This window comes from Lissotriton helveticus, chromosome 5_1, assembly GCF_964261635.1.
Source record: "Lissotriton helveticus chromosome 5_1, aLisHel1.1, whole genome shotgun sequence".
In the NCBI taxonomy this organism is placed as follows: Eukaryota; Metazoa; Chordata; class Amphibia; order Caudata; family Salamandridae; genus Lissotriton; species Lissotriton helveticus.
Genome location: NC_136065.1, coordinates 419,134,553 through 419,150,704, shown reverse-complemented (window position 1 = coordinate 419,150,704; position 16,152 = coordinate 419,134,553). Strand labels below are relative to the sequence as shown.

The window sequence follows — 16,152 nt, the reverse complement described above, 5'->3', positions numbered from 1 at the left end:
GCACTTTGCTGGGGAGTTCGCTAACCCAATCGGGGTTCTGACCGATAGCTGCAGAGAGGGTGGAGCGCAGGCGTTGCTTGCGAACTGCGGGTGCTGGTCGTGCCTTGGTGGTCCTGTCCTGATCCTAATCTGGGTTTCCTGTCCTGTCCTGGGGTGTCCATTCTGCACCTGCTGTCCCATTGATGACTGCTATTCCTGGGGTATTTCCTGTCCTTGACTGATCCGTGGCCAGGGTTGGTTTTCACACCATTCTAGGTAAATATATAGATAGGGCTGAAACTCTATACCGCACCTTTCTATTTTTCTGTCTTTGCTTCAATAAAGACATACCTTTGCACACGTCATATTTTCCATGCTTTTTGCAAAATCTACCCTATGAAAACTTATTTCATTGAATTTTCATAGCATGTTCCTATGTTACCTTACCTCTTAGAGCACATTATTTCTATACTGTCTATGGATTATAAATGTGGTTTATAATTTCCTCCTGAAGTCTGATTTGAAGTAACGTTATTAGAATTATAGCGTGTTTTACTTTCCACCCTTTTGATAGACGTATAGGATTCCTAATTTCTACCCATTTTCATGAAGATATGTTCCAATAGTATAATTCTAGTACATGCAAATAGTTTGCTCATTTATAGATGTCTATTCTTGAGTTTCAGTTTAAAACCACTTAGCGTGTTCCCTGTTACTCCAGTTACAAACTTAAATGATTACCCTTACATTGTTTCTTTATGGTTATGTTATTTTAGTTATCCTGATTATCGACTGTCTTTTGACTGTAAACCTTATGATTTCCGAAACTGATTTCTAGATAAAATTCTTAAAACTTCCCAGTTGTCCGGGGTCATTTGATGAAAATCAAAGGTATTTTAAAGTTGGGTTTTGTATTTTGCCTGCCTTTCTTCACAGCTAGCTCTCTGATCCATTGTGGACATAGGTACCCGTAACGGTGGATGGTAAGTCGGGTACACTAGAATTTAACAGGAAGGAATCCGGGTGCTGATGATAGATTGTGAGGTCGCCTGATTAATGTATATGGTAGATTGAAATTTATGGGCCCGAAAACTATATGGTGAAAATTGTTGGTCAGGTGACCCCCGATCTCTATCATCACCAGCTGGCTAGGCTGCAGCTTGTTGCCTCATGCTCTCCAGGGCTGAGCACTCCTTTTGTGCCTTACAGAACTCCTCCCTTGGAGGTCCTCCTTCTGCTTGCCATCCGACAGACAGGTCGCCAAGGGAGGCAATGTCCTCTCTAGTGGGCTCCAGGGCAATCTCATATGGTGCTCCATCCACCTCTGGATGGAGCTGGTTTTCCACACCTCTTCCCTATTTTTGCAGCTGGTTGGGCCAGTTTTTCATGCTCCACACTTCCTTGACTCCTTTCCTAGGTAGCCATGGACCTGGTGGTTCCACAAATCCACTGAGGGAACCCTAATATTTCCAAGTGTAACCCGAACTCCACTTCCTTCCAGGTTGTGTGCTCAAGATCCTTCCCTAGCAAACAACCCAAAGGCATGGCAGGGATTATAGCAACTTTTAGAAGACCTGAGCAACCCCCCATTCAAATGGAACAAGAACCACACGGTAGTGATCCACCCTTGTAATGCCCATACTCATAGCATTCATAGCACCTGGGAGCTTTCTTTTGATTTTTATCAGGGAAACTCTTCTTCTGGTAGCCAGATTGGGAATGAGACCATTTCCCTTGAGAACCATTTTGTGGTGCCCCCAGATGCCTTTTTGGACACTCTGGTGCTGACCCAGAGGTCCACCTCTTCAGCAGTCTTCATGTGGTCAGTCAGCTTGCTATCAACCAGGTGTTGGCACAGCTCTGTAAAGCAAAAATCAAGCATGTGCTCACTAAGAATTAGGTTGTATAGCCCAATATAACCTTCTACCATACAGGCCACCACCGAGCCCTTCAGTGCCTCAATGGAATAATCTAGGAAGTTCACCCAGGTCTGAGTCGGAAGCTTGTGGCTTCCCTCGAACTTCTGCCTGGCCCTCTCAGGAGCCAGCCCAAATTTCTTAACAAGAATGACCTTAATGAGAGTGTACTGTATCTAGACCTCCATCTCTAATTTTAGGAGTGTGTCCCTCCCCACCGTGAAGGGAATGTAACTCTACATGCTACCCCCAGTACTCCTCGAGAAACTTGTGGACCCTTAACACTACTTCATATGCTGAGAACCACTTGTCATTATTATCTCAAACCACAAAATTGGGCACCAGATCCTTGGGTATGAGGACCTTTACTCCTAGATTGCAATTATGCTGCCACATTACTGCTGAGTTCCACCTGGTGGGCTTTGATGTCCAGCTCCTTGAGTTTGAGTTCATGTGCCAGCCTTTTCTCTTCCATTCCCAGTTGGGCCCCCTCCAGTGTAAGTTTCCTCTCCTCTTTACTGTCCTCTTCACTGTTTTCCTGATGCTTTCCAGTTTTTCGGTGAGCACCTGTGGGAGTAGGCACGAGAGAGAAGGCGTGGCTACAGAGTCAGTGTCGAGCCGAGAGGGCTGGAGTGGCTGGAGCAGGGTTGAAGGCCAGAGTTACGCTGCAACTGGGAAGGCTGGAACCTGGAGAGGCACATCGTTTTGCATTCCACAGCATGCCCGCCTGAACTATGGTTGATCTGGGCCATATTAAGCACTCCCTTTATGCCACCCCACTGATCTACGCCATTGGGGGAGAGAAACGCAGTAGGACTGCAGCAGTGGGTGTGGTGGAATCCTGCAGCAACCACAGGCCAAGAAACTACGGTAAGGCTCTTAATATTTCAACCCTGTGCAAAGCAGAAGTGGCCGGCATTAGGCAGGGCAGCTTGTTAAGCAGAGGGTGACCTCCTGCCCGGCATGTCTCTGCCCCACCAGTTGCTCCTGATCCTGTCACAACTCCAACCTTGCCTCCTTGCTCCATGTATTACCTCTTTTCCTGCACTGCTGTTGTATCAGCCCTATTTAAGCTACTGCACAGGCAGCTGTGCATGGACTGTCGTCCTTGGTCCTTAGGTCCCTGCCACCTCCAGTTCCTGGCCTCTACAGCTCTTGTGCCCTGCAACACCTAGGATTCCTGGAACCACATCGTACCCCCTGGCATCTTGCTAGCCAAATGGGGGGGAGGGGGGGTGTAGTAGGAGCTAGTGGTGTGAAGCCCCGCCAAGCGGCTTTAGCGGCCGGGTGCGGCTTTTGGGGACAGACTTCTCTACTTCCTCTCTTGCCCAGACTGCTGGTCTTCTGGCTTCCATTTCTAAATGGATGGATCCCTGTGGCTCTCCAACTGACCAGTTGAGCCTACATCCTGACATACGTGGAGGCAAAATATCAGTGCAGGCAAAACAAAATCTAAAAAAAAAAGAATCTAGCATCAAGACTGTCTGGGATTTTGTGCCCCACATCTTCCTCCACTGACAGAAGATCTTACAGAGTGGACGACGCGGCACACCTGAATTGAACTATAAAGCAAAGTCGATCATAGATATTGCAGACTCCACCTGACTCACGGCCTAACCTAACAGTTGTAAATGAAGGCGCTAACTGAATCATAATATCCGGTACAGACACCAAGTGTGTATAAAGTAAAAGGGTTTATATGGTGTAAAAAATAGACAGTCCCAAGTATACCAAGTGGGGTTGCACTTTCAAACATCACTTTCGAACTAGGACTGCAAACATTGAAGTCCTAATTCAAAGTAAGCAGTGATTTCAAGCTGCTCGGATCCCCACCCAATCATCAGATCAGGAAAGACTATGGGCGAGCCTCCACTGACCATGAAAAATAAGCCAGCCAAACAAAACAGTGATAACAGCACACCTGTCACGGCAAAGAATGTGAAACGAATACAACTCAAAGCCAAGTCAATGCTCCAAACAATAGATGGACCCTTAATAGGCTTTTTAAACCAAGCAGCAACAACAGCTCATCAAGGGTCATTAGTGACCCTCACAGATGCTAAGCATTCAAGTCAGCCCAAAATCTACACCAAATTAAACTTTCTAAAAAATCCTGAATCAGTGCTCTTTTCAAGTAATGAAAACCTCACTGGTCTACAAACCCCTTTAATTTCTGTAGGGGGGTCATTTCCTGCTCACAGGTAACCAGCAAAAGGCAAGATTTTAACCATTCATACACGGTTCCCAAGGGAAGCACAATAACTACAAACAGCAGGGGGAACTTCAACAGTACCCTGATCGCTAGCCCCTTACAAGGAGGTACAGAAACCCCACCAAAAGCACCTCCTCTAACTCAAGAGGAAATTTAAGAGAGAGATAGTGAACCACTCTCATATCTGAAAACAATGGAATGGGATGAAATACTTGCAGCTTACACACAGGCTACAATCAAATCACCTCGGACCAAGGGGCTATCGTACTCAGTACACAGCACCAACAGCAGCAAGAGTGAGGCAATTCCAGAACAACTACCTCCCTCGAATGTTGCATGGGGAACTTTTTTAAATAAGGTCCAGCTTTCAACGAAAGCCCTACAGTACCAGTCAAACAAGATGGACATCCAACTCTCAATACTTAATATGCTGGTAGTTTACGTGGCAGGGATCGATGACAAGCTAGGAGAGTTAAACTCCCTTATAAGAAGCTTACAGGACAGCACCTCCATTACTCAAATTAATTGTCCTTGTACAAACATCGTTGAAAAGGTGTCAACGCGCCCCAAAATGTTTAAATGACCTGCTATCTGATCTTACACAAAACCCAAGAACCCAGGAAGAAAACCAATCTGGGAATAAACCACAACTTCAAAGCCCATAAAAATGTTATGCTCGCTCATACAGTGCCCCGGCCACTGAAGGCACCAGCAGACACAAAGAACAATCACTTCAAAAACACCGAGTGATACGCTGGATGTAACATCAAAATCCAACCTAAGAATGCTATAGGAAACTCAACCCTCATCCCAACAGCAGGATACTGAAATTAAAGCTAGGTTAAGTGGTCTGGAAAACATAAAGGATAATACCAAATATAGACCGTCTCAAAGGAGGAAGGGGCGAAGTAAAAAATCTGTCACCCAAGCAAAATGTTACGCCCTCTTCGATATAAAAACAGGATCTGCCATAAAGAAGGTAGGTATTCACTTGTGGTGCACGCACATTTCAAAGAAATTGCAAATTACCATCAATTGAAGTTGATGGTAATTTGTGATTCTTAATTGCGAAAACACAATTTGCGATTGCAAAATGCATCACATTTAGGGGATCGCAATTTACGATTCACTAACTGCATTCGCAATTAATAGAATCGCAAAAAATTGCAATTTCCTTAATTGCGAATTGCGAATTGCAAAAAAGCTACATACATCTCAAAAGGGCATTTTGCGATTGCAAACAGCCGAATTTTGCAATTCACACTATTTGCGATGGCAAAATGCTTTGATGCATGTGTCCCTAAGTGTTCTATTATTAAAAGACCTTGCAGCTATACAGTTTGAAAGCTCAGATGAAGCACTCGGCATGGAAGTAACCAAGACCTCATGATCACAACCGACCGTACAAAACAAATCCTCTCAGAAGGACTAGCTCTTAAAAAATAGGGCATAAAGGTCATCCCTCATCAAACAATAGGATACCCAATGCCCCTTCTCTACCAAAGCTACAAAAAAAAGCCAGACCAGCAGAAAAAAGTTACTGCATCGGTGCTCAAGGGAGCGAAGGGTATTGTGGAAAAATACCATTAAAAATACAGTAGAAACGGGGGGAAGGAGCAAAACTGTGTCCATGTCAGACTCTAAGGGAACATAGGTGACATAGTCATAACAATCAGAAGTCTGCCAACGCCTACATGACCGAACATATTTCAGTAGCCCCAAGTCGGACTTAATACCCGACTACTTTGCATGTGCTCTTAGAACGTTAATGGCCTAAATACAAAATTGAGAAACCCAGATCTGTATAACTACCTGAGGTCCTTTGATATCAACCTTCTTCTGGAGACCTGGTTGGCCGATCCAGTCTACATCCAAGGCTACATGAGCTTCATTACTCCAGCTGTGAAGCGGGCAAAACACGGTCATCTTTCAGAGGGCTGGCTGCCTACATCTCAATAGCCAGCGTAGCCCCTGCAACAGCACTGGATATCAATTCGACAGGAATTAATGCAACCTAATGTTCCCTCATAATCAAAGGAGTCGCCTTTGAAGTAATCCTCAATAATATCTACATTCCTCCCAAAAACATACCCAAAGACTGTAAACAGGTAGTGCAAGAACTAACAAGGATAGTGGAGAAGGAAGATTCAACTTATTTAGTCATATCTGGGTATTCCAATCAATATTTACTGGGCACTGAAGGAAATGGCCCAAATAGGGTCACTCGGGTCACCCACGACCACCTCTCAGCCATCCATACTTAAAAAACAATAAAAGCACGCCCACCATGGAATTTTCCAAGCAGATGCAGCTGGACAGTAAATTACAAAGGAGTAAGTTTAGATTCTTAGGACAGGCACACATTATCTACTTTTTAAGGTCACTCTGCCTGTGCCCACCACTAGACAAGTGGGAGTAGGCCTATATCTAAAAGGAAAGGTATGCGCTAATTAGAACAGTGTATTCATTAGCAAAGCAGAACTTAGCCTTGAAGAAACAAAACCCAAGAGAGACCTTTTTTCGGAAATAGCAAAGGATTACTTTTGATTGCGATTTAAAATGGCACCCATATATAGAATAGTGCGTGAATACTAACTTGTGAAAGCCTATTTTTCTATTCTAATAGAAATCACTTTTTCAAGGATCCAACCCCAACTACCAAAAAGTGACCAACTCTAGTTCATACTTTCCATTCCTTTAACACTTTCTAGGATGTCTAAGATATGTTGAGTAATATTCTTTCCATATTGGTGATCCCGACTACACACTGGTCTTCTACTACCGCACACACACCACTGCACTTAGCCAAGATAAAATCGGCTGCATACCTGGTCTACTCAGAATATATTTGCATACTTTCCAGTTGGATGGTGATCTCACGCAAAGCTGCTACGGAAGAGTTAAACAGTGTTTGCAGCTTACATCCATAATATTCTCTAGCTCTTTCGCCCCTGGGCATAGCAGTACCACCAAAGGTGATAATGGGGGAGAGAATATATGCAAAAGTGATACTATTACTATAATTATTGACTTCAAGGTCTGTCACTCCTTCACAGAATTCCTTTGTCAATGTTCTTTTAACCAACTTACCTTAGGCTTTGCGTGTTTACAGGGCACACCTAAAGGCAACACCATCCCAAGGGCCACATCATTTGTACCATTATGCATATTAGAATACGTCCTATTAGAGAAAAAGAAAAAACCTGGGTGTGCATAAATAGACCCATCATAGTCTACAGCAGAATACCTGTAATTCCACCCAACGGTACTAGGGTCCTTTGGATACACGTGCCCTTACGCAGAACTATCCCTGAGCAATTGACATACAAAATGAGGTCAGTAAATTTGTCAATTGGACAACATGCAAGATAAGAACCAGTTTCTCTGGAAACTGTCAACTCCTCGTAATGCCAACCGACCAATGTTACATTCTGTTTTTCCATATAGAAATTGTCACAATAAGTGTTGTTGTTATGCCCTGGATAACCTATGCCTTGTGATTTTCTGTGATATAGACAAGGGCCTGGATACCCAAACCCAAATAGGCCTTGCACTTCTACGAGACCAGGGGGTCAAGTATAAGTGTAATTAACAATTGACACTGGATATGCTGTCCATAAACTGGCAACAGACTCAGTAGGGTAACAAGCAGTACCTTCTCCAAAAACATTTTATAAGTGTCTAGAAATACATTACTCGGGGCTGTCCTTTTTGTGCGGACCTGAGAAGTAACCTTATTCTTAGTACATGACAGTGCATACTGATCATGTTCCAAAACCCAGGACACCCCACCCAGAATCAATAACAGAAAAATCACAAAATTAGCACATAATATCTTTGTAGACCAGAACATACGTGTGTGTACAGGGGAAATTACTGGCTGCTCTTCTAAGGCAACCATTTTGCCAAAGGGATGCATAGCAAATGATGAAAAAGGGGGCAAAATGCCAGCAAGAACAATGTACAAGTTCCCAGTGTTCGTCAGAGCCTCACTGGTACAGGCTCCTATTGTCCATCAAAAACGTTGGTGCTTTTGAGCACCGGCAGAGGAGCTTGCTCTGTCCTAAGATTGTGTTCCCACATTGACCAGGATAATGTACACCCAACGGAATACTTTGATCTATCCTGTCCAATGTTCAAACAGCGCACAAATCTCATGTCACCCTAAACTAACTCCATTGGTACTATAGCAAAGCACACCCTGACTTACCCAGTCCATCCCGAACTAATCTTTCTTCTCCTTGAGTGCTCCGTCTCTCAGCCGAGGGTGCAGATTGTAGCTAGTGACTCCAGGCACAGAAGGATCCACAAAAAGGGGTTCTTGGATAGCTCGCATTTCCGGAGGAGCTGCTGCATTCAGCACTTCATAATTTTTCTCATCTGTTTTTGTCCAGGTCAGCCTGGCAATGCTGAAAGGGACAAACCTAGGTACCGTCTCACACTCGGCGTCCCCTAATCCATCATTCACCCTTTGATCATAGTGCAACGGTAGAGGTATTTCGCAAAAATGAGTCAGATGCTCCCAATTCTTGTTGCCAGCGACCTTGACATGCTGTGCGTGTAGATAGGAGGATCTGCTCTGGTCCCTTCCACCGCGTCTCCAAACTCTTCTTCCGCTGGAAATTTCTCACGAGAACATAATCTAAGGGCTGGATATCGTGTCCGGGCGCCTCTGATGCAGCTGGCAGGGATTCCTGGACCTGTTGATGAAAAGAACATAGACTTTCAGTTAACTGGGCAAGATAGTCAATCAACAATGGGTATTCAATATCGGAAAACCGCCTAGGATGCGGGATGCCTCAGACATTTGCCGGGTGTCCAAACATGACCTCATACGGTAACAATTCTGATCTAGAATGTCCTGTTGTTCTCATTGACAAAAAAGCTAACTGTAAAGCATCTGGCCACTGTAACCCTGTGGTCTCCTGAATGTTTGCCAGTTTGAGCTTGAGAGTACAATTGTACTTCTCAACCAAACCTGCTGACTGTGGATGATTGGCAGCATGGAACTTATGCTTGATACTCAAACCATCACAAATCAATTGAATCACTTTGGCATTAAAATGTCTTCCGTTATCAGTCCAGAAGAAACGGTCAAGCCGAAACGAGGAAAGAGCTCCTTCAAGAGTACCATTGCAGTTGTAATGGCTGTATTGTCTTTGGTAGATAACTGATAAGCCTCAACCTATTTACTGAATGCACAGACAACCTTCAAAAAATACTTCAAAGTATTGCATCTGTCTAGCTCCAAATACTCCATCTGAAGAACCTCAAAAGAGAAAGTGGCCGGTGCAAAATTACCAGGTGGTGCAGGGGTACCTTTTCCAGGTTGCATCATGCTCACCATGTAGTACTTCACTAAATGTGCAGCTGTTTTTGAAATGTTGTCATTCTGCCATACAGGGTCTAACAACTTGCAAATACCCTTAGCACTAATATGCGATGGGCCATGGGCCATCGTGACTACAGGAAGAACATATGCATTGGGCAACATCCATCTCTGCTTCCCTGACTTATCAATCCAACATCCCTCATCATTCAATTGTGCTGTACTTTCTTGCCATACTGCTAACTCCTCGGTTGTGGCCTCACTTTGCATCTCTTTCACATTCTAAAATGTATCCTCAAACATGGTAAATTCAGGCACCCATCTAGTGGGACCTGCCACAAACATTCTTTTAATTTTAGTCTGGGCTGTTTCCTTAGCTGTCTGAACTGCACATGCATTACCCCAACCCACATCATCTCAACTACTGTACTCAGCGTGGTAATAACATACGCAGCAATTTTAGTGCCATCTGGTAATTTAAAACCAGAGCCATCAACATATAGTTCCCCTTGCAGGTCAGATAAGGGAACATCAGCCAAGTCTACCTGTCCTGTCATCTCTTCTTCTGTACGGAAGATACAGTCATGTTTATTGAACTCATCACTCTCAGAAGGGAGGGGCAGTGACGTGGCTTGATTCAGACTGGCACATCTTTTGATCATAATGTGTTTAGCAAACTGTTAATTCATAGCCAGTCAGATGTGCACTGGTGAGGTGATGTTTCTTTGTCTTATTCAGAAGTTTATCCACAGCATAGGGTACCATGACTGTGAGATCAGTATCAAGTACGAGTCCAGCCGATTGTCTTATTGAGGCGACCAGACAGATCGGGAGGGCTCTTGAGACAGTATTAGGAAGAGCAGAGAAATAAGCACACAGCTGTTGCTTATCTCCAAATTTGTGTATTAGAACAGAAAACGCGCAACCAGCCATCTCAAGGATGAATAACACAAACAGTTTATTATAGTCAGGGGTGGCGAGTACTGGAGCTGAACAAAGCGCAGTTTTTAATTGCTCGAAAGATTGCTGACATTTAGACATCAAAGACAGGGGCTCATGCTTTTCTTTAGTAGTTAGTGGAAGCAAGGGTTTGATTAGTAGGGAATAATTAGGTATCCACTGCCGACAGTAGGAAGTGATACCTTTAAAATCGCATACGTCATTTTGAGTTTGTGGAATAGGCATTTCAGCAATGGTATTGGTGCGCTCAGGGGTCAATATCATACCCTCCTTTGACAGTAGGTGACCTAAATAGGTGACCTCCTGTCAACAATCCTGGAATTTAGAAAGAGAATCTTTATGGCCATGTTGGGCCAAATGTAACTACAATTTAACAGAGCTATCTCTACAACCCTGCTCAGTATCAAAAGCGATAAGGGGATAACCCAGAGGAGCTTGACAGAGCCTAAAGCTTCTGCCAGCTAGTGTAAACCCAAACAAGTACCTGCTATCTGGATAAATAGGAATACTGAAGATTGCATTTTTCAAGTTGATGATAGAGAAGAATTTAGCTGTGGAAGGAATCATTGTAAAAAGAGTTGTAATTTCAGGGACCACTGGAAACTGGAGAACCACTATTTTATTAACTTTGCGCAAATCAATCACAAAACGATAAACTTTATCATGAATATCAGAGGAACCTGAGTGTGTCCGTTTAAGACTGGGACGAATAGGGCTATTACAAATATTATCAGTCATCTCCTCAACCACTCCCTTCTTGATCAAATCCTGAATAATTTGCAATATGGCACACTCCCCTGCCTGTGGTATTTTATACTGAGGGATACAAGGCAAAATAGCATTGTCTTCAACTTGAATCGAAACCGGCAGTATCTGCAGCAGTCCCACATCTGTATCACCTGTCACCCACAATTTGGGTGGCACATCAGCAAATTCAACAGGAAGAGGCAACACTTTGGACAAACACTGTTTAGCATGTACTACATCTGGGCCCATTGTAGTATAGGCACCTGCCGGAGAACAATAAATCATACCATGCAATTCCTTTCACAAATCCAAACCCATCAAATTCTCACCACAGTTAAATGTCAACAAAAATGGTGAATCCACAGTGAAAGGATGAGTAGTCAATGTAAGGGGTCTGGAAATCTGGCTTACAACCGGTACACCAGAAAAATCTACCAAAACTTTATTATGGCCAGACAGAGCAGCCCAGGGACCATATTTTGAGAAACATAACTTTTTGTCACGCCTGTATCCACCAAAAATTCTTTAGTTGAACCTTGTAGTTCCGCAGTTACATAAGGACCACGCTGGTCCACAGGTAGCTGAACTGGTCTCCACTCTGTCCCTGGCTGTCCTAGGTGTAAATGACTTATTTTAGCGCGTGCACAACTAGTTTAAGATCAATGCTTTTGAAAAGGTAGTGGCAGTATTTATCGTATGCTCCTTGGGTGGCGTATTCCGTCCAGCAACATCGATGTAATAGATACTACTTTGCGCATCCAAATTCAATTCATTGCGTTCCCCTGGGCACTACGTTGTATCCTAGAAAAGGATTTATTCATTTGCGTGCCTCTTTTCATAATTAAAATATGACTCTTGTCATGATTCTTGTATTTGTTTATTTTTCTTTTGAATTTTTTGAATTAGAAATTATCTTCATTTCATCATTGATTGAGCATCATTTCTCTACGAGCCTTGTTTTGGCTCCAGTGGATTTCGGGCCACCCATAGCACACATACTAATCAGAGCATTAGCATTACTGACAGGGTTAGACACTCTCCACCCGTGTTGTCATAGTCCTACATCACTGTCAGCCACACGGCGCGCCGCTTTCAAAAACAGAGACGCCAATATTGAGTGACACACACCGACAATAGGACACCAAACGGCTCATTATCTACATATTCACTGTAAGTAAAGCTGATAACAGCAATGCTACTAAGATAAATCCAGTTTTATAAAAACACCTATTAAAATGCCACTCTTTTCTCTTATATGAAAGACAGATGAGGAATTGATACAGAAACACTGTGAGTAGCCTTGTGTTTTCAACGAGTCAGATTGACACAGTTCATATTTGACAATAATCTTGAGACACAAACTCGTGCTAAAAAATCACCACGTAACATTAACATGCAAAAGAGTATAAATATGCCTAGACATCAAAATATCACTCGTGTTATAAAAGTGCTTGTTAGATTTGGGGTCTCTAGTAGGTACTTGTGACAAGTAGGGACCCTTGCCTCTAGTCAGGGTAAGGGGATTCACTCCTAAAATAACCCCTGCTCACCTCCTTGGTAGCTTGGCACGAGCAGACAGACTTATCTCAGAAACATAGACAGAGCACAGCCACAATCAAGTAAACCGCTGATTGAGCCCAACCAGCAAAGACGTATTTAATGCAAAAGCTTCATAAAACGTATTCTGTTCAGCAATCAATCTTCATTACCTCACGTGCACATTTAATATAAATAAACAAAACTTATATAAACTCTCTTGAAAGCGCTATAATGAAATTCGCTTTCCTCTTTTTTCCGTCTTTTTAAAAAAATTCAGTTACTATAAAGTAACTATATCTCTCCATTTACTTATGGGTATACAACATTAATGTAATGTTTTGTATGATTTCATCAACAGCCTTGAAAAAGTCGTGAAAAATATATGGCGACGAAACACGTGTCGGCTGTACCTGTACCAATGTTGTAACTTAAGAAGATCTGTAATGAAGATTGATTGCTGAACAGGATACGTTTTATGAAGCTTTTGCATTAAATACTTCTTTGCTGGTTGGGCTCAATCAGAGGTTTACTTGATTGTGGCTGTGCTCTGTCTATGTTTCTTAGTTATTGCTATGTTTGGAGAGATCCAAGTGTATTAGATGATAAGGTGGGTGGCATAGTATCAGACATAGATCACGCTTAAAAAAGTTGCTTTAATAGACTTTGTTGCAAACGACAGCAGAGGTGCTGATTGCTTTTTTTCACTGCCACCGTTGCTTATCAGACTTATCTCAGAGGCAGTGTGTAAAACATTTGTGACCACATACAGTAATCAAGTGACAACACAACAGATGGATACCACACAGGTTTTATATAAAAAATAAGCATTCTTTATATAGACTTAACACAAGACCACAAACGACAAAAATCGACAATACTGTACTTAAAATGGTAGTTTTAGCTTAGTTCTGTTAGTTCTTAAAATGTGACACTTTAAGTCAGTGTACCTTACGATGTGTGATGCTTCCACAACAAAAGTGTTGCAGCGATGGAAATGCGGCAAAGTTCCGGTGCAAAGAAATAAAGACATGAAGAACTTCCAGATGCGGCACGCTTCTCCGATGTTGCGAGAAGTCTTGGCTCGATTCGTCCGCTGCAGCGGTGACACCCTTGTTCAGAGATGTGACGACAGCAGCTTTGGTGGCGACACTCTTCTCCCTCGACGTGAAACGCTTCCGCTCGATGCTTCAGCTGCAGCGGCGGCACTCTTGTTCAGATATGCGACGACAGCGTCTCCGACGGCAGCACGCTTCTCCGTGGATGCAAGGCTCTTTTCTTGATGCAGTGCAATGCTTCAGCTACAGCGGTGACATCCTTGTTCAGAAATGCGACAGAAGTGGCTGCGTCGGCGACACCCTTCTTCGGTGCGAGACGCTTCTCTCGATGCGCTGCAATGCATCAGCTACAGAGGCGACACCCTTGTTCAGAGATGCGAAGGCAGCAGCTGTGACGAAGACACGCTTCTTCTTCGCGGCGAGACGCTTCTCTCGATGCGGTGCAATGCGCCAGCTACAGCGGCGACACCCTTGTTCAGAGATGCGACGGCAGCGGCTGCAACGGTGACACGCTTCTTCCACTTGAGTCGCGCTTCTAGCTCCTTGCGACACGCAGTCCCTCAGACGGCCCAAAACAGCAGCAGGCACTTCCAAAGAACTCTTGGGGAGCTGGGGGTTGAAGTCTGTTGTCCCTGACACTTCAGCAGGAGGCAAGCTCTTCTCTCAAGCCCTAGGAGATCCTTACAAGTTGAAATAAAGTACACAAAGTTCCCTTTTTCTTCCTTTGGCAGTCAGGCAACTACTGCAGGCCAATCCCCCAAGCAGCACTTCAGCTTAGGGATAGTCTCTCCTCATTTTCTTCAGGTTCCTCTCATCGGTAAAGGTTTCTTCTTGTTTGTCCAAAAGTGAGCTAATTTCTTGAGTTTAGGGTCCCAATATGTATACCCCAAAATCCTTTGTCCTCTGAGGGCAGAGGGGCCTTTGCCCAGTACAAACCAGTTCTGGTCAGTCCTGGAGCACTTTTTTTTACATGACTCCTTCTTTCCTTTCACAGTGCAGGGCAGAAATATCAGATGCCCCACAGGAGGTGGAGCCAGCATTGTGGAGGGAAGGCACAGCCTTGGAGCACTCTGTTGACATGACTCCTTCTCTCCTTTCACAGTGCAGGGCAGAGATATCAGACGTACCACAGGGGGTGGAGCCAGCACTGTGGGGGGCAGGCACAGACCTATTCAGGTCCCAGGTGCAACTCCTCCCTCCCATCTCGATGCAGATCTCTCTATTCACCACTGGGCTGACTCATCCTGTCTCCTGGAATCCCCCAGCCCTGTCACTCAAACTCCAGACAAGGAATACACAACTTAGCAGATGCCGGCTTGGATAGTTAGACAAGAAAATACCTGCTTTCTAAAAGTGGTATTTTCAAACACAGAATGTTAAAATTAGCTTCACTAAACGATGTATTTTGTCATTCTGAGTTCAGGCGTACTAAACTCGAATTTCTACCATGTTCTCTGAGTCAGTTAGGATTATAAGATGTAATAATCTAACTGCCCATTCTGGCCTATAGAGAACCAGTAGCTTTGCAATAGGGAAAAACGAAAATGGCTGTAATTCACTATTAGGACATGCCACACACACCAGGCCATGTCCTACCTTGTACTTACAAAGCAACCTGCCCTTGGGACTACAATAGGGGTGTCTGATATGAAGAAAAGGGACGGTTCAGGGACTGGCAAGTGGGTGCACTTGCCCAGTCAGAATGGCAGTACCAGACTGCACACAGGCTCTGCAATGGCAGGCCTTAGACACACTTTTACAGTCTGCTTCTGTGTGTGGCACAACCAGTGCTGCAAGCTCACTAGCAGCATTTGGATTACCAGCCCTAGGCACTTCTGGTGCTCTGTAATAGGGTCTGACAAGTAAACCAAATAAGTCAATCATGGAATCACTAATCCATACATCAATTTTCCGTAGGGAGAGCATATGCACTTTAGCACTGATCAGTAGTGGTAAAAGTGCCCAGAGTCATAAAACAAACAAAAACAGGTCAGACAAAATAAAGGAGGAAGGCAAAAAGTTTAGGGATGACCCTGCAAAAAGGGGCATGTCCAACAGTGCTTAACAAGTATAATACTGCATGTTTACCACCACATTGTTTAACAGTCAATCACTAAGGTTTGACAACACAGGTGGCGAATGTCCAACCCTGTTAGTAATGCTAATGCTCTGATTAGTGTGTGTGCTATGATTATATTTCAGTAATTCTTCCTGAGGAAGGGTGGGTGGCCCGAAATGCATTGGAGGCAAAATAAGGCTTGTAGAGAAATGATGCTCAATGAATGATGAAATGAAGATAATTGCTAATTCAAAAGATTTAAAAGGAAAATAAACAAATTCAAGAATCATGACAAAAGTCAAATTTTATTTATGAAAAGAAGCACGCAAATGAATAAATCATTTCCTAGGATACAA

General features: G+C 43.7%; 1 protein-coding gene across 1 annotated transcript in view; it reads right to left on the bottom strand.

Annotated features, from left to right (window-relative positions):
* Positions 1–1,663: 1,663 nt before the first annotated feature.
* The window catches only part of LOC144752486 (protein ABHD15-like), a gene marked incomplete at its 5' end in the record, with an annotated part of 84,599 nt that continues 70,110 nt past the window's right edge, over positions 1,664–16,152 (bottom strand). Inside the window, 2 exons of the mRNA XM_078640401.1 lie at positions 1,664–1,839; positions 2,295–2,462. Of these exons, the coding sequence (XP_078496527.1) occupies positions 1,664–1,839; positions 2,295–2,462 (344 nt within the window). The remainder of the gene's footprint in view (positions 1,840–2,294; positions 2,463–16,152) is intronic.